At 41.8% G+C, this 25,264-nt stretch overlaps 1 protein-coding gene across 3 annotated transcripts in view; it reads left to right on the forward strand.

The window, feature by feature from the left end:
* Positions 1-3,085: 3,085 nt before the first annotated feature.
* XPO4 (exportin 4) overlaps positions 3,086-25,264 on the forward strand; it is a 79,099-nt gene continuing 56,920 nt past the window's right edge. For 2 of the 3 annotated variants that reach the window (XM_041487261.1, XM_041487260.1), the window contains exons 1-2: positions 3,131-3,258; positions 23,875-23,980. In XM_041487261.1, the coding sequence (XP_041343195.1) occupies positions 3,178-3,258; positions 23,875-23,980 (187 nt within the window). In that variant the 5' untranslated portion in view covers positions 3,131-3,177. Of the gene's footprint in view, positions 3,259-23,874; positions 23,981-25,264 lie in introns of all 3 variants that reach the window. The other variant, XM_041487259.1, reaches the window with a different exon arrangement.

Consider the following 25,264-nt stretch of genomic DNA (forward strand, 5'->3'; position numbering starts at 1 on the left):
ACTGGCAGATGGATCCTGTGGTGTCATACCTTACCTAAAATGCAATAAACACCACAGCAGTACAGACTGAAGTCTGACCAAAGCAGGAATCTGGAGGTCCTGGTGGACTGTGGCAAAGACAGCATGAGCAGGGCCGCTCCATGAGCATGAATAAGCTGAGGTTGACCACAGGACAGGCAGGGCAGTGCTCTCACCAAAAAGGGTGCAGTTCCAAAGGATTTGGGTAGGGCTAGAGAGGTGGCACTCCAGAGTTGGAGTTGGACTTGGACTTGAGAGTCCAAGACAAGGCAAGATAATGAGTCATGTCCAGAGTCCAGATAGAAAGTGAAGCCAGAAAGAGTAGAAGACAGAGTAAGAGTAAAGATCCATGCAGGAGAAAGGGTTGGAGACATTGAAGAAGGACAACTGATGAGCCACGATGAGAGGAGACCGGACTTGGCACAGCAAACCTACAGCACTGCACATGCTAAAGCCCCAGGTGAGGGTGTCAGGGCAGTTCAGGCCCAGCCACGCACTTCACTTGGCCTGACAGGAACCAAGCTAAATGTAAGTGAGCAGAACACCACAGCGATGAGCAAGGCTACCTTTATAAAGACATATTAGGTTGTTTTTGCAGGCATGCAGCCAATAGATCAAAAGAACTACTAGTCCTTTTTACTCAGCACTTGTTACATCACGTCTGGAAAACCACATTGCACTCTGGGGCCCGCACTATGAGAAAGAAGTTGACAAATTGCAGTGAGTACAGCTGAGGGCAGTCAAGTTGGTGTGGGGGTGGGAGCACCTGTAAGGAAAGGCTGAGGGAATTGCATTCAGTCAGAAACCTTGAAAGAGAACCTGAGAGTTTTCTTTCAGTACCTGAGATTGTCAAGAAAATGTATCAACAGTCTCTACTGCGGTGCACAGCAGCAAGGTGAGAAGTAACAGACACCTGAGGACATTCTGATTTAAGGGGGAAAAGAGGTCACTGTGACACAAATTAAGCATTGACATGGTTGCCCAGAGAACTGTGCACTCTCTGTTCCTGGAGGTTTTCAAGACCCTGCTGAATAAAGCCCTAAGCAATCTGATCAGAAGGGTGAAGAAAGAGAAGGTGTGTGTAGAGACCTCTTGAGTCCTCCTAACCTGAAGAATACTATTCTATTTCTATTGCTTTCATGGCTATTCAAGTGTGCTGCTAAACACACAAGGCCACAGGAGAATGAAGGACCTTTGAGCATGCTGAAACAGTTGTTGAAGAATCTTATTTTGATTACAAGTTACAAGTACAGAAGTACTCAACTGAAGTAGTCCTTTACTGAACAGAGAATTCTTTAAAATAGGGGTTTTTTTCATACCTTTCAGGGATTCTTTTTTTGACATTTGACCTCTTTGTACACAAACTTCTAAGTCTTTAGCTCTGGTTTCTGTTCTTGAGAGCGAGACTCATTGTACATTGCCCTGTTTGTCCAATAAACACACTCCAGGACTTAAGTGTGTTGTCACACTTCGAACTGCTCCATCTCTGACTGTTGTTCAATTTTCTGTATATTGAGCCCTCCTTTCAGAGCAGCCCTGCTGATCTCCCCACACTCTTCAGCTTTGAAGATTAACATTACCCTGAAATGCATGTTCTAGTTCTACCTCCTAGGTAAACCCCAGAATCAATAATTTACGTGGGTTTATTGCTACTTTTAAACTTGTTTAGTAATAAGCACTGCCATGCCCTCTTGAGCATTGAAAGCTGTCATTTCTTAGGAGAAAAATCCTTGCATTTTTCTTTGGAACGAGAAAGATGGATTTCTTGTTGTCATTCGTTTCCTTGATTCTTTCTTCCACTTCGGCTATTACACTGTATCATCTGCATGGAAACATTGTCCGTTGACACTCCCATTATGTGAACAGTCCACGAGCCCTCAACACTGCTATCAGCCGGCCCAGCTAGCTGATAAATTCCAAACCTTGCATAAATTCAGCACCTGAGGTCAACTAATGCCTCCCCAAGGCTGAGAGAACTATGGCTGCAAACACCTGACTGTGTTAAGAGCACAGTGGTCCGGCGGGTTCAGGGCAGCTCAGCAGCTGATGGTGCTCAGTGCTCCACACCGGGAGGGACGTGCTCTGGCCTGGACCTACGCACTGAACGCTCCTTGGCAATTGCAGATCTTCCATTTTGGCTTCATCTGAAGCTATCAAAGCTCCAAGTCTGCTCCAGTGTGCAAACTGAAGTGGAAACCATCGGATTTGTTTAAAAGGCCAACCCTTTAACCAAAATGAAATGCCACTGAAGGCATAATCTGAGAGTCCTTTTGCTCCTAAGGCTGCGCAGCAGTGTTCTCTTCAGCATATCTTTTAGAGTTGGCACTGTCTTGTGACTCACAACCAATAACATGGAAGGAGCTCCAGGTGGATTTATGTGGGGAAAAGTGCTTTTTAGAACAGTTTTAAACATTGGTGAGTTTTTTGTTGTTTGGTTTGGTTTTTTGTCTGCTGTAAACCAGTTCATTTTTGAAGACGCTGACCACCCTCTCCTGTCCCCACCACTTCATAAGCTATATTTTATCAACTCAGCTTCTCATCCCACCACAGATCTGCAAGCACTGCGATGCAAAGAGACTGCCAGCACCCAGCGCCTGTGGCCGCGCTGGCACCGGGCTCACTGGGAAGCACAAGGAAATGCATGTAAGTCTCCAGGGAGAGTGCCAAGAGGATGGTGCCAGGCTCTTTTCTGTGGTGCCCAGCGACAGGGAGAGGAGCAATGGCCACACTTGAACAAACGAGCTCCACCTCAACACGAGGAAGAACTTTCCATGGAGGGTAGCTGAGCACTGGAACCGGCTGCCCAGGGTGATTGTGGAGCCTCCCTCTCTGGAGACATTCCAAATCCACCTGGACGCGTTCCTGCGCAACCTGCTCTAGCTGACCCTGGCTTGGCAGGGGGTTGGACCGGGTGATCTCCAGCGTCCGCTTCCACCCCTAACAAACCGGGCCGGGCAAGTGCGACGACCTGGGCCCGGCGGGGAGCCGCGCCGGCCCGGCCCCACCCCGCGGCTCGGGAGGTCCCGCCGCGCGCTGCGGGCCGGGCCGGGCCCAAAAAAAAACCTCCCGCTTCCGCGGCGGGGCCGGGCCGGGCCGGGATTGGCCGCGCGGCCGCCTCGCCCCAGAATGCAGCGCATGGCGCGTCATTGAAGAGAGACCATGATGGCGGCGGCGGCCGCGGCGGCGGGGGGCGCCCCCGAGGTGATCGCCCAGCTGGAGAACGCGGCCAAAGTGCTCATGGTGAGGCGGGCGGCGGCACCGCCGCGCCCGGAGCGCCGCCTCGCCCCCGAAGGGGCGCCCGCGCCGGACCCCTCTCCCCTCCCCGCCTCCGTTCCCGCTGCCCTCGCCCCTCGGGCTCGGGGCTCGGGGCGCAGCCCGCCGGGGCGCGCCGCCTCCGCCGCCCCGTCCCACTCCCCTTTCGAGCGGGCTCTTTCCCTCCCTTCCTGTCCCTCCGCCGCCGCGCCGGCTCGTCCCTGTGGCTCCGCAGCCGGGGCCGGCCCCGCCGAGCACGCCGCGCCGCTCCTCCATGTGCCGCCCGCTCCCCGCCGCCTCGGGCAGGCTCTGCCGGCTGCCCGCCCCGCCTGCGGGGTGTCCGTCCCCGAGCCCCCGCACCGCCACCGTCCGCCGCCCACACCTCGCCGAAGTTGCCAGTGTGCAACTCTCCCGGGGCCGGGGCCCGGGGCACCTCCCGCAGCGGCGGAGGAAGGGCGGGAGGTCGCGTCCGTGCCAGCCCGGCGGGGACAGCGAGGCACCCTGGGCAGCGTGGAAGCGGCCTCGGGAGTGGCGCGATCAGGTTCCAGAGATTTCCTTTAAGTGGAGGGGCACCGAGGAGCCGGAGGCTCACGGTGCTGCCGCGTTGAAGTAAAGCCATTAGTGGTGCTTCGCACTTGATCTGTTTAATTATCAATTAACTGTCCCTGATGTCTGTGTGTTATCGTGTTTTCATAACTGCGTGGAAAAGAACGCCCATATGGCAAAGATCAGAAATGCGATGGAGCTGAATACCGATAGTGACCATTGGTGTTAAAACATGCTAGGTTTGCATCCTTGTAAAAGACTTGTTTGAATGAAAAGCTCTGTGTTGGCTGGTATAGTTTACAGGTCTTTATTGCAGATCTTCTGTACATGTCTAGCTGAAAGCCTTCCCCACAGAATTTGTCTTACCAAAAAGTGATTCTGACAGAAATAAAGTTTGTAAGGCGTTGTTATTCCTGGGATTTCAAAAGAACCAAAGAAATACTACCAAAGTTTTTCTGGTATCAATAATTAATCAGTGGTCAAAACCTGAATGATTGTGTTTTAATGTCTAGCTGAAGTAGCCCAGCTGTAAAGTGAGAGGTGATCAGCTTTACTCATGGGTGTCCCATCAAAATATGCATGTTACTCTTTGTCAGGTAAAAGCCTGTAAAACACTGACTGTGTTTCCAAGCAGGACAGTAAAGATAAGTAGGTTGGCAGCAAGCACTAGTCCTTTTAGAAGAATACTTCACATAGTATGCCACCAGTGATGGGTTTTAAGCTTTGAGCTGCTTTTGCTTCGTGCATGCTCTACAAAACATGTCTGTGTTGATTGTTAGATGTTCTGGTAATGTCTGTGTATTTAAAAATAACACAAATGCAGTAATTACTAGGAGAGTTTGTCTTCATAAGGAAAGCCTATATAAGTATTACTGTGTAACAGAACGGGGGTGTGGAATGAAGCTGGTGGTTAAGAAGTTTTCAGTATCAAACCACTAGCATGTGCAGTGGCATCTCCAAAGTCTTGCACCTGTGCTTGAAGACTAAAGGTAACTTCCTGTGGGCATTGTTTGTCTAGCATAGCCTGCTAGCACAGAGAGGGAAAAGCAACTTACTGTGGAGTTGAATTAGATAAAAACTTTAATACAGTGAAAAGGTGCAGGCCTCTTATGGGAATGTTTGTGACTCTGTTGAAGAATAGTTGCTGAACTTGCTGGTAAAAATACGTCTTGGGTCTTCAAGCACATGGATGTTAGGATCCTTGTTGAATTTCTACCTTCCTCCCTACAGCCTCTGACAGTATGAAACCTGACTTGTTGTGATATTTATCTTTTTCTTCTTTTATTTCTTTTCCACAGCTGATTTTGGAAGTTTCATAGACAACACTAATCTGAGAAGAACTAGTTAGATGGCTCTTACCGAGGAAGCTGCATGAAAGAGTGATAGTCACTAAAGCTATCCGTGAGGATGAGGACTCAGAATCAGGCTTTAAGCAGGGTTGGCTGTGGAAGAGCTGTGAGAACTGTTTAGGGTTATTTCCCTGTGTTCCTTCTCAGAAATCATGGAGTCTTTGGAGGGATGCTGGAGAGGAGTGCAGCTCAACAGATGCTTCACAAAGGTGGATGTCAGACCCCAGAGACTGAAAGAGTTACGAGCTCTGCTCCTGTTCTGTCTTGTTAGCAACTGTGCAAAAAGAGGGGCCTGATCGTGTTTCAGGACTGTCCGTGGACAGTGATGATCTGAATTTCATTTAGCCAGAGGGCTGCACTCTTTGGTTAAAGGCCCTCTTAGGGATGAGGATGGGAAGTTATCTCTGTGTGGCAGATGGGAGGGGTGAACTGATCAAGCTACCTGCTGGGATCACTTAGAAAGGTGTTTATGTAAAAATCTGAGGACTTGTGGGGTGAAGGGTGATGAACCTGCTGCTAGTGTTGGAGATCATGAGTCAACCACCTTGCAGTGGAGCTGTACCTGAAGCAATGGGAAAGGGCTGAGCTGTGAATGGTCTGACAATAGATGGCAGAATGTTTTAATTGGGCAAGGAGCTGTGGAGGGAGTCAGCAAAGTTCTCTTGTGACAGTCTGTTGCAGCTGAGACAGTGGCAATGCTTGCAAAATACGGATGGCTAGGGATGCATCAAGGGTGTTTCAGCATTTCAAAATACGGAGCAGGGAGTGGTGGTGGTTTACTTGATACTTGTCTTGATTTCAAATTGAAATATGAAGCCTTGAGGAAAATAATAGCATGCTAATAAAAAGACCTGAACGTGTTTAACTAACTTTTCTTGAGGATAAGCAAGGATTACTGTGAGCTCTCTAAATCTTTGAGAAGTATTTTCACAAATTTTTTTTTCATTGCTCTGGGTTAGTTGAGTTTTTCCTCTGAAAAATTACTTTTTAGATATCAGATAAAGAACGCCCAAGTCCTGATCTCCTAAATTGCTGGTTTTTATGGACTTTACAAACCATGGCGTGCCATGTTTAAAAACTGGAAATGTTCAATCTTTTCTCTCACCAAGCTCTTCTACAGATGCATGGAAATGCTTTTCCCATGTTACCAGTAATGCCTTTCAACAGGTTCTAGGTAGCCTACATTCAAAAGGCTTAATTTGAGAAAGGATTGGAATTTGGTATGAATTGACAAATTGTAATAAAAGATGAAACTTACCTTGTTGTTAGCTGCCAAATATGATTTTAAAGGCTGGTGCTATGACTACTTTCTTTAATGTGCGTAAAAGTATTTGAGGTATAAAAATTGAATATGTAATTCATTTCTAGTAAAGGTGCTGGTGTTCACCTGAAGTAAGATCCCCATTAATGCTTTGCTGTGAAGTTTCTCAGTGCCACAGGCTGGTATCCATGTTTGGCCTGTGTGACTTTGACTTAGTAAGGACCATACACCAATATCTGTGTGAACTGATTTCATTTACTCCTCCTCTGTTTCTTACTGGCATGGTGTCCCCTGACCACGTATCTCCTATCTATTATGTTCTATTTAGCTCAGGTGATAATTAATGCCAAATATAATTAGTACTAGTTAAGGACTGTTTTAATAGCTGTCTTCATGGATTAGAGAAGACATTGGTTGTATTATTAAGGAAAGAAGTGTAAATTTCATCCCAGAAGTGAGAGGATGAAGTCAGAATCATGCTTAACATGGCCTGGTTATTGCTGAGAGTTTATTAAAGCAAGTTGAAATTTTCTAGCATATGATATTCTCTGACACCTAAATGTAAATTCACAGTTTATTGCTTGTTCACCCCACCTCCCTCCAAAAAGAGGTGCTCTGTTCTTACCTGCAGAGCTGCTTTCTCCCTTGTGACCCTGTGCAGAAGATATTAATATTGCTGAGATGACATAGGAATTAAACAAGGGAATGGATTTCTGTCAGGTTAGCAAGATGTATTGGCTATCTCTGCAGCCATTTAGGTTGCAGAGCTAGCACAGGGTGCTGAAATTAGATTGTTGGACACGTACAGAGCCAGTCTGCCCCTGCTAGTGGTGAGTTGTCAGGTTGGCTCAAGTGTATAATATACCTCCACTGTACAATTTACTTGATAACTCTGACTCTCCTGATATTAGAAATGCCAGACTTCACTTAGAGCTGCACACTGAAAAGAGAAGAGGTTACAAGTTTCAGAAGGGAACATTCCAGCTGGAGAGAAGACAAAAAAATCACAGTAAGTGTGATTGGTGAAGGCAGTGGAGTAGACTGTGTAGGGAGGATGTGGGATCTCCTATCTTTGGAGATATTTAATACTTGACTGAACAGGTCCCTGAACAACCTGATCTAACTTTGAAATGAGTTATTTTTGGGGGTTGAGCAAAGTAGGTCCAGAGGTCTGTGTTAGGCTAGTCTATGTGGTGTGGCTCTTGGAAAGCTCAAAGAGCATTTGGGCAAAGGCAGCAACTGACACTGACAGAATGAGAGGACACAGTCTTAAGCTGCACCAAGGGAAATATAGGTTGGATATTAGGAAAAATATCTTTACAGAAAGAGTGATCAAGTACTGGAATTGTCTGCCTGGGAAGGTGGTGGAGTCACCGTCCCTGGATGTGTTTAAAAAAAGACTGGATGTGGCACTCAGTGCCATGGTTTAGATGAGGTGTTAGGGCGTGGGATCCAATGATCTTGAAGGGCTCTTCCAACCTAGTCATTCTGTGATTTTGCAGAAGAATTCAATTCTTTAAAAGTTTGTAAATATTCTGTTTTGGCTGTGGTCTGTTTCAAAGTGTGGGTTTTGGATGTGTGTGTGTGGGGTGATGTGGATTCTCACATCACCACCTTCACAGGGTACCACTTAGTTTGTGGTTTATCCTGCTATTCTAAGGCAGATTTCAGGCTAAAGTTGGGTGGTCTGACAGTTTCTAGGACAGTGGTCCTAGAAACTTCACTTTCAGATGTTCAAATAAGCTTACAGAATAAGAGCATGAGGGAGCACGTTAGTAGGATCAGATTGTTTATACCATCAACCATGACAGTTTATATGGTTGGCTCTTTTTGGCCTACCTTTTGTGGAGATCAGGCCTGTTGTGGGAGGTGTATGAAATTGCCAGGAAATAAACCCCCTTGCTTTCTAGCTAGTCCTCAGAGATCAGAGGGGCTGGGTACAGATAGGCTTAATTTCTCATTTATAACCACTTAGGCACTAAAGTCCGGTCACGCTGAGTAAGAACTTTCATGGTTGTGGAGTCATGAACAGTCTGTTTTATTGAAGCAGCAGATTATAGATTCTTGTTAGATTGCTGATAACAGCACTAGATATACAAAATATAAGTGCATAGCTCTGTGTACAAGTGTTCCCAGGTAAGCTCCAATGCAGTGAGACACAAATCTTACGACAGAGTTTTGTCTGCCTTGGGGAGAGGAGCAAACCCATTGACTTGTCTGTAGAATGAGGTTGTATTCTTGTCCTTCCATAGTGGAGGATTTCATATATTGATTTTATACTTCTTGGAGAAATGGATGAATGACTGCAGTTAAAAATCATTGGCTGCCTGTTGCTGCCATCATACATGTAGGGTGGGGGAACATCTGTTTTCTTATTTTCTTATTGGTAGGTGTGGCTTTTAATATATAAGCAAGGGGTGAATGAGGGTCTTTGGTTACCTTCATCAAACTGAGCTACCTATCTTGTGGCTGAAAAAGCACAGAAGTGTGGTACTTCAGTGTGCTCCTCCACACAGCTGAGGCAGCAGTGGTGGCCATCTGACCTTCACCAGGTCTTTACTGCCATCATTGTCTCCTCAGAGGAACAGATCTAAACCAAGGCTTGTTGTGCACAGTGCAGGGACAGTGAGGCTGAGGGCTGGCACAGAGACCTGGGTGTTTCTGCACTTCACTGAGACAACATCGGGCTCTGGGGCCTCTGCTTCAGCCCAGGCAACATTCAGTTGTTAAGCCTTGCTCAAGCCCAGTGCAAGATGAGCAAATGGCCTAGCTTGTGGTCTTGCTGAATCAGCCTCATCAATTCTCCACTATCTCACATCTTGACATAACCAGCCAGCCTGTTCTCCACAAAGGCCGTGGCCTTATTCCACAAGGAAGTTCAGTTTCTTGTTGCAATATGTCTTCATTGTGAGGCAATTTTTCAGGCTGTGAAGCATGGCTCATAGTAAGGGTGAAAGGGAGAGATGGAGTAGCTCTGCTTTTGTTATGGCAGGTTGCCTGTTGGAAGAAATCAGACAAATGAATCATTCCAATCCTGAGAAGATGTGTGAAAGTCCTCCAAGTTGTCACCCATGAAACAAGCAGGATGTGTGCTATATTATGGCTAGAAATGAGAAAATTTCTGCTCAGATGGGTTTTTTTTTTTCTGGTGGGTGCCTGTAGGTGCTGATTTAGAGAGGTCTGAAAAATAATGGTGATTCTTTCACTAGTGGGCACTTTACATTATTTGAATTAGCAATTAAAAAACTTGAATTAGCAGTTTCAAAAGCTTGAGGTTTTGTCATTGTTTTTTGCTCACAAATGTGGTCCAGTTGCTTTTGGAATGCTTTTTTTTCCTTAGTCTTTATACATATATGTATATATGTGTGTGTGTATATATATATAAACATGCTTTTCTGAGTGTAATGGGGTTTACAAGAGTTTTTGGAAAAAAATATAGTTCTTTGAGTGAAGACTGCTGGTTCATAATTTAATTCATTCTTAATTTGCAAGAAATAACTATAAAGGTTTCTGATTTTTCTTCTATGGTATCCATTGTGATTTTATATAATTCTCTATCTTATTGGATCCTCCAGTCATCTCTTAGCTAAACTGAAGGGTCTTGTCATTTTGTCATATGGAATATTCCCCCATACATCAGATAATCCCTCTGCAATTTTTTAGATTTATGATACTGTTTTTGAATGAGCTGACCAGAATTCTTTGATGTAGGTACTTGAGGATTTTAGATGGTTGTAAATTTTTTATATTCTTCTGTATTCCTTTCTGAATAGTACTTAACATTGTACTTTTCTTAATTGCTTCAGAGCAGCAAGGTGATGTTTTCAGAGAACCATACCCAAGCCGTTCAGATAATTTTTTTGGAACAGTACTAAATAACTTAAGAGACCATTGTATACATGTATAGTTTTTTCTTCTTTTGCTTAAGAGCTGGTGTGTCTGGTACATTTTACAGGCACACAGTTCAGATTACAGCCTGGGAGATAAGTGTGCATGCAGTGTGCACCATGCTAGTGAAACTCTTAACTGGGAGCCAAGAACAAATGTGCATGGAGCTTATCTGTACTAAAGTGAAGAGTTGGGATTAGAGAAGTGAGAACTGATAGAGATTATGATATCTTTGAAAAGTAAACCTTGTGTTTGATGAAATTAAAATCTAGTGAAATGGGATTATGCATGCTTAGAGTTTATTTACCCTGACTGTTTCACAGAGGGAGTATTCGTCTTTTTGAATCAATATATTTCACACCCATTTGACATGTCACTGTTGCATTGGCATATTTCTATATTTTGTTCTGAGTATGCGATGTAAATACTGTGTGCTTGCTTGCTTCTACATTCATCTGCTGGGGAGCTTCATTAGTCCATAACTCCATCTGCATTGTTCTTCTTCAGGGACTACCTACTGCTGTTTTGCCTTTAACCTGCTTCCTAAGAGTCTTATCGTTGTTATGCTAATCTGTGTTCATTAGTTAATTAACAGCTTTCCTTATGGAGAGGTGGAAGAAATCCTCTTGATTATTAAGTTGAGCTGATCCTGTCACAAGCAGATAAGTAAAATATTCCTTTTCATCAGCTTCTGACAGTGTTTTGATTCTAAAAAGTCTGTCTGAATTAGGTGTACATAAGATCTCTGCAATTTTGATGTGTAGTGGGGTGCATGAGTGGCATAAACCCACATATGTGCTGGGAGATGCGGTATACAAGGGAAGATGTCAGATCTGAGCTGTAGGAGATGTTGGTCCTTTGGACTTTGAAGTCCAAAACATCTCGTTGAACAGGGAGTAGTTGTTAAGATAGGGATTTCAGGGAATGAAGGAAAATTGACAAGAGGATATACTTTAAATAGTTCCTCTTCTTCCTCTTTCCCATCTTCCAAAAAGGAAAACCCCAAACTTTCCTATCTCAGAGACATAATAATGAGTGGCTGCCGTATAGTGCTGTCTTTGGCTCTGCCAAAACGTAGGATAATAGTACACCCACCTGAGTGGTTGCGTAGTGAGCTAGATTGGGTAGTGAATTCAGGGAGAAAAGTGTCTTTAATTAATTTTCACCGTGTTATATTAGAGAAAATTCTCCTATCTTGACTGAGATGAGAGAGCTTGCCTATGCTCCTGGAAGAAATTTGGTTGAATTACGTTGTTAAACCACTTAGGAAGTAGCATGTACAATTCTCTTTTCAAATCAAGACTGATTTTTTTTCAGTAGAAAATACATTAAAGTTATTTAAGTTAATGTAGGAGCAAGTGAATAATGGGTTTTGCTTTTGTTACTTTGTAAGTCAGATAAGTTGCTTTAGTGATGCCTACCAAATTCAAAATTTACAGAACTACAAGAGTGAATATGAAGAAAGGCTAAAGGTATATCATGGTTTGTTTTGAAATTATGAATTTCACTCTTTGTTGTCATTCAGGCCAGCTGTGTTATGTGCAGCTGTGCAAAATGCTAGAGGCACAGCTGTGGTAGTGTTGGAAATATGCCTTATGCTAGGGTCTCTTGAAGGCTTTGTATAATTAATCTGTGGGAAATTAGTGAAGTGCAGAAAGGTGTTTTGCCATGGACTTTTACAGTTTATGATGGCTGTCTCTGGGATTTCAAAAGCCTTGGCTAAGGTGAAGAACATTTGCAGTCCCAGGCTTCTAAGTGTGACATAGGCTATATTTTCACAGGAGCTTAAACCAGCCTAACACTGAGTGGCAGAAAAAAACATGTCTTTTTGCTGGATTGATTATCTGCTAGGTTAGTGAGCTGGACTGGCTGCCAGAAGGACTTGCAGTTGCCAAAGCTAGCACAGGATAGTAAAGTGTGTCTAGGAGCAGGGAGGAATTAACATGGCTGGAATTAATAGAAGACCTCCTAAGCACCACAGCCTTGGAGTTCTGGAGAGGCAGCCTCTCTTCATTACTGTCAACATAGACTAGGATCCTGTTGTAATGATAGAAAATAATACCAGCATCCTTCACAAATGTGTTTTGAAATCTGTTCATTTGAAGAGCTGCAGAAAAGCTGTGTGGTATTGCATTGGAGTGAGTCGTATATTCCTCAGCTTTGTATTTCAGGATTTTTGGGAATGCATAATTTGATAGTTTTTAAGACACATGGAAGCCATGTTCTATCCCTTCTTCAGGCTAGTTTGGAAGGACCTTGAATTTTATTCATTCACATCACAAGTAAATATCCTGGCTGCATAGGTTTTTGCTCTAACAGTGTGTGAAGAAGGGCAGGGGCAGTTTGCAGAATTCAAAAAATGTGTTGCAGCATCATTAGCACGGAGTGTGAAAATCCAGTTGCTGTGTATACTCCAGAAGCTGGTGCATTGACTTGTGCCACAGAACATTTGTGGCTCTGGGACTTAAGCATTGGTCTGCATGAAGATAAGTGGTGCAATTGGATGACAACCAACACTCAATTGTACCTTTCTTTATTACTGTGAAGCAATGTTCCAGCTGTCATTAATTGTGGCATTAGTGATGGCGTGCAAGCAGTATCAGAGTTAATAAGCAGCAGAAACAATTGTACAAGCACAGCCACACTGGCTCATTGATGAGTTACAGAACTACCACCTGTGTCTTGTGGCAGCACAAGAGAAGTCATATCTCTGTGCACTGCCTGTCTGGGTGGAAGGTATCCAAGCTGGTGATGTGGGGTTAAGTCCTCTCCAGACCAGCATCTACATGTGTCACTTCTCTGCCTTGGGCAAGCAGCAAAGGTTCTTCTCCTTTTGTTTGTTTTGTTTGGTTCTGCAAATAGGTGGTCTTCAAGGTTTTGTTGTGAACTTCCCCAAAACTGATCTGCCCCAGCTTGGTCTTGTATTGGTGGTCCTGGCATTCACATGGTCCCTGAAATCAGTTGCTCACTCGTCTTGCCATGACTTCACATAGTTGATGTTGGTGCTGGCAGACCCTGCCTGCCTGCTCTGGTTTTCACCTTACAGCTCACTTGGCTTCCTCTTGTGTTACACCCCTCATCTAAAAGCGACATTTTACACATTTGTCACAGTTAGATTTCATGAGGACTTCTCCACAGCATCTCTATGTATATGTGTATGCAGGAACTGGAGATTCCCAAGTGGCAGCCTGTATCTCTGTTGCACAGGACTGCAGCCCTGTGGGGGGAAAGGAATATGTTCCCCCTGTGCAACTAGCTGCTGATTTGATTCTAGGTGCCTTAAAGGTGAATTGTGTGTTGTTGAAGCCGTGGCTGAAAAGTAGTACATTTACCTTCACTCATCTTAGGTGCAAAAAGAGCTTTGCGTTTTTTCTGCATCATCATTTTGTTTTGGTTTTTGTTTTGTTTTCATCAAGGTCTTAACTGTTCACATTTAGTTTAGCTTTTTTATCTCTTGGGCCACTGGCATCCACTGTTTATTTTGCTAATAATGTTGCTGCTATTTGACTTCTCTTTCAACCATAGTCTTGGTAGCTTCCCAGATGACTACATCTTGCATTGTTATTGAGGAAATGTGCAATAAGTTTACAAAACAGGCACACTCCTTTCTGGTGACAAGAGTATGAATAGTACTTTCCTCACCTGTCAACAGCAAGCACCAAAGCCCAAGCACAAAAACAAATGTGCTTCTTCCTGAGAGAATTAGGGAGGGTAAGCTGCAAACCCTTTATTTTGTGAGGTTAAGTGGGATTAGGAACAGATGTTGGGTAGCTTCAGAATAATAATTGTTTAGTAGGGAATATATAAATATTAAATTCTAGTATCAAGAGAAATAACAATGTTGTTTCTGGAGCTAGTCTTCTGTTCATTTTACAGTAATATTCCCTCGAAGAGGGCTGAGAATAAAATATATGATTATGATAAGTTTTTCAGTGGAGCCTGACTATGTGGAGCCCTTTGACTGTTCAGAACTTGAGATTTGGCTAATTTGTGCAGGTTTCTTAGTGTAAGCTCAGGCACTCACCTTAAGGGAGTCCTAAAAATTGCATCTTCTAAATGAAATCCGAAAACATTTCTGTAAGGATTAAAAAAACCCCAACTTTATAATAGAAAACTCATGTTTAGAAGAGCTTTTCTCAAAATATGTGTAATGTGTCTGCTCTCCTGTGTATCAGAGGATGAATACAGAGATGTGTAACTTCTTCAGTATCATGGTTCAGGCTGTGTTTGCAAGAGTGGAACAAAGTGGTGAAGCAAGGTAAAAGTAGAAAACATCTTAGTGTCTCAAATATGTACAATTCTAGATGGATTTTTGCTGTTTCCCAGTATGGGCAAAATGAGGAAGAACCTTTTTCGAGGTGTGTTCAGTGAAAGTTTATACTTTTTCCTGGGTGTGTGTGAAAGATGTTATTCTTTTCACAAAATTAATTTCAATTTCACAAATTCTCTTGGCTGTCTAATCTTCCACCTAATGCAGGTTATGAACTTCCTCCTCTGGCCTCTATTCTGCTCCTCTTTTTTGCTAAACCTTGATTTCTTGTCTGTACCTTGTATCTGTCTGTATCTTACTTGGTTTTCTTACATGATTCAAATATTGCACTTTGTGTGTGTTTGACTTGTGTCTGTAAGTTTTCATTAGTGCCCTGGCAGTTAAAAGCCATTAATAAAGGCAGGTGTTCTAGGCCATGCCATTTTGAAAGTACAAAAAACCAAAGGAGTTTTCAAAACATCAAATTTAGATAAAATTTAAAACTTCCTTATCTTGCTTTTAATCAGCTCTTACTAAATAACTATGATAGGACAAAATGGTTTTGACATTTTAACAAGATTGATGGTGGAGGAAGTGCTAAACTCTGAATTCTGGCAGGGAAACTGGCTGCCCTGTGTGCCTGCCTTTCTTCATTAGCTTGGTGGGAGGAAATGCCTTTTTGATAGGAGTCAAAGTCTAAAACGCTCAGAAATCAAAATTTATCACTATCTCAGTTTAAATATTTCATGTCTTGTGTTTTGGGGTCTGAGCTGCTTGGGGGTTACCCCATGATGTCTCACTCCACTGCATGTGCTCACTGTAGAAGGTTACATGCAAGTAAAAGTAATGCCACCCTTACAGCAATGGATGGTTATAGCTGTTCTTTCAGAAAGTATAATTAGAAATTGGACAATAGGAAAAAAAAAAAGATAGTATAAGACACTTCACACACAATATGAAAGTTTCTTTTGCAGAAGGAGAGCAGATGCTGAGTGTATTTGATGTATAGTGAGCCTGATAAATGGGTCATATATTGTGTGCATCTGAAGTTATGAACTTTGGAAAATGAGTATTGCCATTACCAGCGTTATGATGATCTCCTGTCTAGTAGAAGAGTGATCACAATGATTCTTTCTTTACTTCAAACTTTCTGTTGAAATTCACTGCGTACTATCCTGGCACATTTTTTTAAGTGGTGTCTGTGCTGTCTTATAGGCACAGAAATGAGCAATACAGAGGTGAGCCTCTTGAATCTTATGATGGAGTTGCAATCAGGATTTCAGAGGCTGTGGATAGGATATTATCCTATCTCTTGCTGGAGAACCAGGACCTGTCATGGGGATAGTCCACCCTGCAGTGAGGATCGTGGTGTGTGGAACTCCTTTCCACCTATTACCCATGTATCTTCCATGCCTCCTTGTGGGGAAGGAGAGAAGCAGCTGGAGTTGGTAGGAGCTGAGGAAGAAATTTGGTTCATTTCCACCAACTCTTTTCTTTCTTGCTTCAGGGTGAGGAGGCCAAGCTCACTCCAGCTCCAGGCGATGGTCAGATTGCCAAACTGGTTATCATTCAGAATTTAAGGCCAGCCACCACCAGCCCTGTGATACCTGAGGAGTAGCTAGAATGCATGGGGGATTATTTTCTGCTGAATCTCCCATCTCTTAATAGGAAGATTTTGTTTTTACACAATGAAAGGAAACAGGAGAGCAGGACTTGAGGCTTGAATGGAGTCGTGGTAAGGGCACTTTGATTGTTTGTATCTTTCAGTAACATATTTTTAGTGTTCCTGTGCTACTGCAGTCATGGTGTGCCATTTTTACTGAAGTCAAAGTGGTTGATTTTATTTGTTAACATTAAATGCTTTGAAAAGGTTTGGATTTGGAACAATGAGGTTTTCTGTAACTGTTCTATGTAGTTACGGTGTTTTTCTTATCTTTGTCCTCTTACATAGAGAGTCACACTTTCTGTCTTGATTGATCTTTCTCTGGCATACATGGATTGACTTCTGGTTGATTTGTTGAATCTTACTGACTTCAAGGGACCATATGGATTTGCCCACTGCCATCAGTCAGTCAGATGTTTTAGAAGAGTTATTTTGCCAAACAGAACTGCAGATGAGACCTCATTTGTGCTTTGAAATGTTAGAACAGTGAATGTAGAGATTAGAAAATAAATAACATTTAATTTAAGGATCTGAACTGTAGCCTCATGTCAGCATTCATCTTCTCACTGTCAACAGTTGGACTACTGTAGGCTAAATATCCATTATGGGATATTTCTCAGATTTAGCTGTGTTGTGCACATAAATGAAGGGTAATTTCAGTGGTGAGCCTGTAATCGTCTATATTTGTGGATCAAATTGTTAGCAGATTGTAAAATCTCAGTAGTGTTTGTTGCTTGCCTTGGAGAGAAGTCTTATCTCAGAAAATGTTTTGTTATTGATGGTAATGGTTTGGCTCTTTAGTCAATTACTGTGTATATATATATATATAGTGTCTTATTCAAGAACATTACTAAACTGAGAATAGCTCTTATTACAAACTACAGTTTGTCTCCTGATTTACTTGCAAAAGACTTAATTACATATTTCAGGTTCAAAATGTAAAGCAAAAGTTGATGAGGAAAAAATAGTCTTTTTTCCCTATTGTTAAGTTTCTGCATGAAAGCAAGATGTGAGTGAGTAGGTGTGTAGGAGGCAACTCCTCTAGCAGTCACACATTTGTTCCAAATATATACTGAAAAATACTGGGCACTCTGAGGTTTAAATAATTCAAGTCATAATTACTTTTGGAGAAGACTTTTTTTAAAATCAGAGGAAGTTTTTGTTCAGAAAGTCTTACATCTCCACCATGTTATCTCTAGTGCAGTTCTGGTTGGAAGTTATTTATTGCATCTTTCTTACCAATCTCGAAATAATCTTGAGTTTCCTTTGAATTGGAGGCTGAATCGCTGCTGTAATTTAAATGATTATTCAAAATAGTAAGTTAAAGGAAGTAGTTGGGATGTAGTTGGAGATGGTTTTTGTGCCAGCTGAGTTTTCTGTAGTAACTATTGCTCAAAGCTAGGCAGTCATGTCGTGACTGATCTGACTGGGACAGCAGAAGCTGTTGTTATCAGTTGTCTTAAATTCCTTCTGGCCTTGTGCCCAAAGCTGGGATGTCTGATCTGCTTTTAAAGCAGTTGCAGAACTGAGCATCTTCATCAAGCCTGAATTGTTAGCTTGTGGCATCTGCTTCAGGAGAGAACAAGACATCTGTACAACATTAGGTATCAGCGTCTGCTAGAGAACTAGGGTGAATATCTAAGAACAAAAGTGTGGCTAATTGTCCAGTTCTCTGTGCCTGACCTCTGCATTTAATATCTTTGATTAACTACTTTAACTTTTAAGACAAGTGATGGTTCTTGAGTGTGCTGTGATATATTGTAGGAAAATAAGTTTATTTGAAACACTTGAAAAGTGTTACTGCTAAAATTGGAATGGAAACTTGTTATGGCTTGACTTCGCAGAAGTCAGGGTAATTCAGTCTTGGGGCATGTTGCCTGGTGTGACTTCAGTAGAGTTAAACTTGGAAATCTCCTTATTCTGAGTCTGATTATTTTGTATAAATTGCTTATAGTGGAACTATTTTGGGAACTAACTACTTGAAGGTATTTTTGTTATTTAAGATGTAGAAATCTGGTTTTAGTGGGTTTTGGTCATCTTGGTAGAGGAGCACATTAATTTAAAACTGAATGGCTTTTGATTATTTAGTTATGTTGTAGCTGTAACAATTGTTTACATGGGTGGAATAATATATTTAGCTGTCCTAAATGCAGTATGTGTACTAGTTAAAAATTATTGCTTGGCCCTGTGTTGTTTTCTCCCTTTTTTTCTCTTTCTCCTTCTATTTTTTGCCTGTACTCCTCAGCTATGTTGTCACCATCACATGGTGTTCCCCTGCACATGGTGCTCAAGTTCACTCATGATCTTTCTCCTTTGCATATGCCTCACTATTACTTGGCTTCCTTGCCTGCTGGGACATGTTGGCAAACCATCTGGGCTTCCTTTATTCCCTGCTTTTCTGAGCGTGTCTTGCCTGATGGTGGCTGTCAGCAAAGTCCAGACCCAGCAGTGCCATTGCCATCTGTGGTGGCTTTTGCTTATCCTTGTATATTGACAGAGACCTGTTTCCTAAGCTCTTCCCCCTGGGTTTCCCAGGCTCTCTGCAGCACAGAGTCTAGACACCATTCTGCAGAACAAGAATGTCTTGAACTGGGTTTTCATAAGCCGAGAGTGGCCCACAGACCAGAGTTTGGGGACAGTTTTATTGTGCCTTTTGACTGCAAGAAAGGCATAATTCCTCTACATATTTGGAAAGCTCAGTTGGAGAGTTTGTGGTGAATTTTATGAAGTCACACTTCAGTAGAAGTAGCAGATTTTTGTTTCTGCTCTTGTCAAGTTTGTAAGGTACTTCACTTGCAGACATAAACATTGCCTTTGGCAGAAAGGGCTGCTACTTGGCTTTAGCACTAGCAAGTACAAGCAATTTGATCCTTTTTTTTTTTTTTTTTAAATCAAAATTATCTTAGTAGGCATGTTTGCCTTTCCATAATCCTCCTAGTGTTTAGGCTGTGCTGTTCAGAGGGGACCTTTTTGGTAGGTGGGAATACTGTGGGTGTCAGCTTAAAACATTCCAGTGTACTCTCTCTGTGTTCTCCCAAGCAGTGAAGTCTGGAGGAGTGCGTGAGTGTTCTTTGTGACGTGCTAATTTGCAGATTTCCCCCAGTGTAATTGGAGGAAGATGCTGACTTTGGTTGTATTTAGTGCTGTCTTGCCGTAGCAAAAGTGAAAAATCAAGTTCTGTCTTAGCAAGATTTTTTTTTTTTTCCTACAAGGAATGAACGCTGCTCACCTCATCCTTTCTTATGTTTATATTTGATCGTGGCCAGGATTTTCTGTAGCAAAATTTTAGAAGTACCAATGCAAGGTGGTTAACTAATATTTAAATGAAAAACTACTCCATTATTGATTTTCATAATAATGTTGTTACTTGAATGGTAGAAGTTGTTACTTTTAAGATACTATCAGTGTCTTAAGTGAGCAATAAGTAAAATATTCTCTGGAATCTACATTGGTATTAGAATAAACTACTAAACAATCAACTTCAGCAAGGTGTTGAAGGTATTGAAGAGGTCAAGATTGATAGTCAGAAGCCAATTCATTCTTTTTTTATTGGCCTTGTAAGAAGATAGAATTTTTTTACAGCAAGGGTGGTGAAGCACTGGCACTTGTTGCCCAGAGAATTGGATGCCCTATCCCTGAAAACGTTGAATGCCAAATTGGATGGGGCTCTGAGTACCCTGGTTGGGTGGAAGGTGAAAGTGTCTCTGCCCATGGTGGGGGGCTGGACTAGATGGCCTTTAAAGGTCCCTTCCAACTATTATGTGACTCTGCAATTCTATTCTGTGATCTAAAACCACTAAGAAAATAATGTAACTTCTAATATATGATCAAAAAAAGTTGTTTTTTATATATCTGTGATGATTGACATGAAACTGCTTGAACAGAATCACTTGGAAGGGTAGAATTTGATGCATGTATTTTTTTTAAAGCAAAAGGTGTTTTCAGATCCGAGGAAGGAGTTAAAAAAACATACTTCTAATGTGGGTGTGGTGTTACTTCTTCAGCCAGTTAGTGGCAAATGTGACTTCAGCTTTAGTAGTAATGAATACCTTGTATTTGCAACCTGTTTGCTTCCTTTCTATCTATTTGTATCTATTATTTGTATATATTGCTTTAACGTCTTGGCACTTTCCATCCTGGGAAGTAAGTCATAATTACACTGTATTTTTAAAACGTGTGTTACTGAGGTCAGAAATGCTTGTATAAAGCAGGTGTTTCTGAATACATGTGTGTAGGATCAGTTCCTCTGTATACATCTAACTACTCCTGTTGAAAATAAAAGAAAATCCCAAAGCTTTTATTCTTCCCACATGTACATCAATAGATGTTTCCTAGGTGTGTGTGTACTTTCCATGGAAGTTGGTCTCCCATCTTCTGCAGTTACATTACTTTCTTAGGAGTTGTGCCGGCTTTCAGGTAAGTTTAGAGGTCTTGCAAGTGTTAGTGCTAGTCTGCTACAGTGTTTCTAGTCTTGTCTTTTTTCTGTTTCCCTTTGAGTGGATAGCTGCCCTTTGAAACAGTAGTCCTGCTGGATCCTTTTTGTGGGCACTGCTGCTTCTGGTCCTTTTCTGTATCCAGACAGCTTTGGTAGTTGAAAGGTTGTAATTTTATTTATAATGCTGTGCCACATGGGAACTCTCTTCTTACGGGGCAGTAGCTTGTTATGCTAAAATCAGAAAGATGATTCTTGTTCAGGAGAAGTTTTTATAGGTAACTTGCAGGACAAAAGAGAGAACAGATGGTTAGAGGTAATGTCAGACAGTACAGAAAGGAAAGTGATATAGCTGCAAGTAGTTTCAGTATGCCAAAAGAACCTGCTTGTTACCTTACTGTGTTTTAATTCTTTGTAAGTTGGATAGCAGAGAAGAGTTTGAAGGAGACTATTAGAAAGAACACAGTGCATGGGTGTATGTGCTCTAGGGGACCTTTCAAACATGATGAATACTTTGGGTATGTTTCTAACCCTATTGTGCCAAAGAGGTGCTGGGCACCACGGTACAGGGCTCTTGGGCTCCCTGAGCAAGTGTTCTTATAATGTGAAATTTGCATGGAATATGTATATGCTGGCCTTTTCTTTAAACCAAAAACTAGCTGGACTTTACTTTCATTGTACAGATAAATATTGTCTGAATGCAGTGATGACAGTAGACTGTGAGCTTTAAGCTCCCTCTGGTGGCTTCACAGTTCAAACCTTAACTGTTGCACTTGTCTGCTCTGGATGGTTTTGGGAGCTGAAGTTTGTAATGTATTATTTATTGTCATTTTAAAAATTAATACAGGAATATGATGTGCCATATGCCTTTCCAAGGTGTCAAATGTCTTCTGTAACTGGACTTCAGAGAAGTATAAGAGCTTAAATAATATGAAACAAGAGATCTACTTTCTAGTTATTATAAGCATAAAGGAAGTATTTCCCATTAAACTTCTCTGGTTGTTTTTTTAGTGGTGCCATAGTTTGCAGCTAATATCCCTGAAAGTGCCCTTAAGTATTACAGGACTGTGACAATAGATAGAATCTTTGTATGGCAAACTTTAATATAATGTGTTAATGCAAAATTAGTTTGGATTAGGTAGCCCTGATTTGGTCTTCTTGCTCTAAGGATGTGACTATAAATGACCCTGGGCTTGCAAAATGTTACGCTTTGTCACACCCAAAGGATTTGTTCTAACATGGCTATAATTAGTGAGGCTTCATGACACTGCAGAGCTGTGAGCTGCAAGGTCAGTAGTTTTGAAAGGGAAATGTCACTCCACTCCTTTTCTCCCCATCATTGCATTGGCTCTGGCACTTGTCTGGCTTTTTGATGCTTATTAGAGTAACAAATGTTCATTCTCCTTGCCCCTGGATTTCCCCTTTATCCTCTTTTTCTTTTGTGGACTAGTCGATAGAAAGTATCATGCAAAGAGGTAACAAGACCATGCAGGTGGGATCAAGAAAGGAGTAGGAGGACCTCTCCTTTTGGTAGCAGAAAGTTATTTTAATAATTCATGTGTCTCAGGAAATTTGGTTCTTAGTTCTTGTGAAATATCATTGGGCAGAGCTGCATGTTCTTTAAGACTTAAAACTATTGCCAGACATTGCACAGCAACAGAGACTGTAGATTAAATACACCTAAAATGATAACTAGTGCTGGAAAAAAGCAGGCTATCATTACCCAATATGGTCCCATACTGTGCTGGTTTAGGGTTTTGTGTTGGGTTATGGTGAACCAGACTGGGGAACTGATCCAGATGAAAAAGTCTGGGATGATTTTTGGTGATCGCTTCCCCAGTCTGGTTCTCTATGCATTTGCGCAAATGCCTGCCCATACAGTGAGGCGGGGAAAATGGGAACTGCCTTTTCTTCTGTTGGTTTGATTTATTTGCCACAGGTCTGACTGAAGTCTGTATCAAGCTGTTGCTGTGTAGGTCATTCCTGCATGTTTGATAACCTGCTGCAAATATTCTTCTGGCATTCTGTACAGCTGGTTCTATTGCAGCGAATGTAGAAGATAGGTGGCACACATGGTCTTCTCAGACTTCTAGGGACAGGGCTGGAATGTGGAGTTTGGAAGTTCAGCTGAAGTTCAGTAACCTACATTGTCACCTTGATCATGCTCTGCAGTTTGGATGTGATCTTCCTACATGTGTGCATGTTCCTTTCTCAAAGGTCGGCATCAGTTTTGCTTACCCTGTTTGTGGTATCAATCCCCTGCAAGAGTATCTCATGCCATGTGCAGTTCAGATAAATCCCAAAAAGCAGAAGTCATAGAATATTAGTGGCAGAAGAGGAGAGCAGTGTGGTGCTGTGAGCTGCTGATACTTTCTGCATGGCTGTTTTTACCTTGTAGGGCAGTGTGGGGTGTTGGGGCTGCGCAGTGAGGTGAGGCTGCAGCACAGGCAGCTCCTCTGTGCTCCGTAGGCATCTCACAGGAGTCCAGGTTATTGCATAGTTTCCTGCTTTACCTTGAGCTGATTTTCAGGTAGAAACCTCCCTGGAGCTGGCTTTCAACAGAAGAGCAGCAGTGTTACCTGAGCAGGCAAGGTGCCCAGGATGTAATGGGGTGGGTGTATATAGGGATGGGTGTAAGCTGAGGAGCCACCATAGCCATTCCCAAATGGGCTTACTTGTCTCTTCAATCACACCAGTACTCAGGATGACAATTTTAATATTAAACACTAGAGGGTAGTATGTTCCTGGTATATACTTTATTTTAGAACATATTGGTAGTAATTTTTAAATCCCCTGAACTTGTTATGCAACTACATATTTTAAAACAAGTGCAGAACTAAAGAAAAAATAGTGCTTTGCTTCCAGGACTGTGAGCAGGCTTAGCAGTATTTAGTGATGTGCAGTGGTATTTTTGGTCTGAGTAGAAAAAGAATTTGATTGAATTTAGAATTCAGAAACATTGTTAGGAAACTATACTTAAATTATCCACCCTTGCCTGATACCTCGATATTCGCACCTATGTTCATGCAATGTAAATGCAGAGTGGTATATAAGAAGAGGTAATACCTGAGAGTAAGTAGTTTTGCCAAGAGATACTGGGTTTTGGTGTTTAACAAGGCAAACATTTATGTATTTGACATTCATGGTATTGAGATGACATTGTTTTTAGTATATGTTTGATCAGTGCATGAATAACTTTTTTTTTTTTTCTTTCAGGCACCACCTTCCATGGTCAACAATGAACAACGCCAACACGCTGAGCACATATTCTTATCATTTAGAAAATCAAAATCACCATTTGCTGTCTGCAAACATATTTTGGGTAAGTTTCAATAAATGAATGTAGGTGTGTACATTTCTTTTATAACTGAAACTGTGCTGTTCTTTTGCAGCTGGGACTATGAACATCAGTTTGGATTTTAATGAGGGATACTTTTTGATGGAGGGTGAAGACTGTTACTTTCATTTTTTATTTTATTTCTGTCAGTTTCAAAGCTGTAAGGTATAACTTCATGTAGCTGAGTTCCTAAACTGATTTAATAGATTTCCTCTGCAACATGATTATTGTAATACTGTCTAATCTGTACAGCTTGTGCAGCTGCCAGTAGTGTGGTTGCTTGGCTTTGTGCTTGCTTTCCATTAAATCAGCCAATGATGCAATTTTATGCACTTCTACCAGATTTTGCATTGGTACTGAAATGAGAGTTTATTTCTAGTTGAACAACTTCGTTGCTGTTGTCAGCCCAGCTGGAGGAAAAGAGGAAAAAGCTAGAAAAGTATCTGTCCACCTGGTAGAAGCAAGACAGTATTGATTTGAAATTTTGTGTGATTATACCTGTGGAGAAAGGAAAGATGCAGATACCACCTTTCATCAGAAATTTCTTTGATTTTAGTGGAAGCGTTCTAAATGTAGTTGGGTAGCTATTTATAAAAGAGAAATGTTTTTACAGGTGCTATAGAGACTTATTAGAGTTTGACAGCTAGATCTGAAAATTACAGGAGCAGTAAAGATGTAAGATTGCTACTCAGCACTGTAGTATTGACTAGATGTGAGTGCTGGGGACAGGTGAGGTGGAATTTCAATGAAAATTGACTCTGAGACCTGACAGGGGAAACCTCAAAGTTTGAACAAAAGAACACATGCCAAAACCACAAAAAGCAACTTTTCTTTTAAAGAATTTGCCAGAATGAACAGAGAAATATTATAATTATGTTGAAAATATTCTTTTCTTACTTAATTCATTCTGCAGGTTTTTTTTTAACACTTATTTATAAATTTACTGGATTAGAGACTTAGAATTCATTAATATTATGATGTCAGTATTGCAGACCTACTGCTATGTTACACTGTAATATATAGACCAGGATGTGCTTCCTTTCCTGCACCCACTCCACACCAACATTTTTCTCTATAAATGAGGTTCTTCTGGGTTTAGTATATTATAGAAATACTTAATCTGGTTTGGAAAACTGTGAAATTTTTGCAGTTTTTGCTTGATGGGTCAGCAAAATTGATGCTTCTTTTCATGTTGATTTTTAGAGAAAATAAGGTGGGCAAAAACGTCCTTAAATAAATTTGTTTGCAGACCATTTGGATCTAAGGACG

Source organism: Pyrgilauda ruficollis, unplaced genomic scaffold, assembly GCF_017590135.1.
Source record: "Pyrgilauda ruficollis isolate IOZ18807 unplaced genomic scaffold, ASM1759013v1 scaffold8, whole genome shotgun sequence".
NCBI lineage: Eukaryota > Metazoa > Chordata > Aves > Passeriformes > Passeridae > Pyrgilauda > Pyrgilauda ruficollis.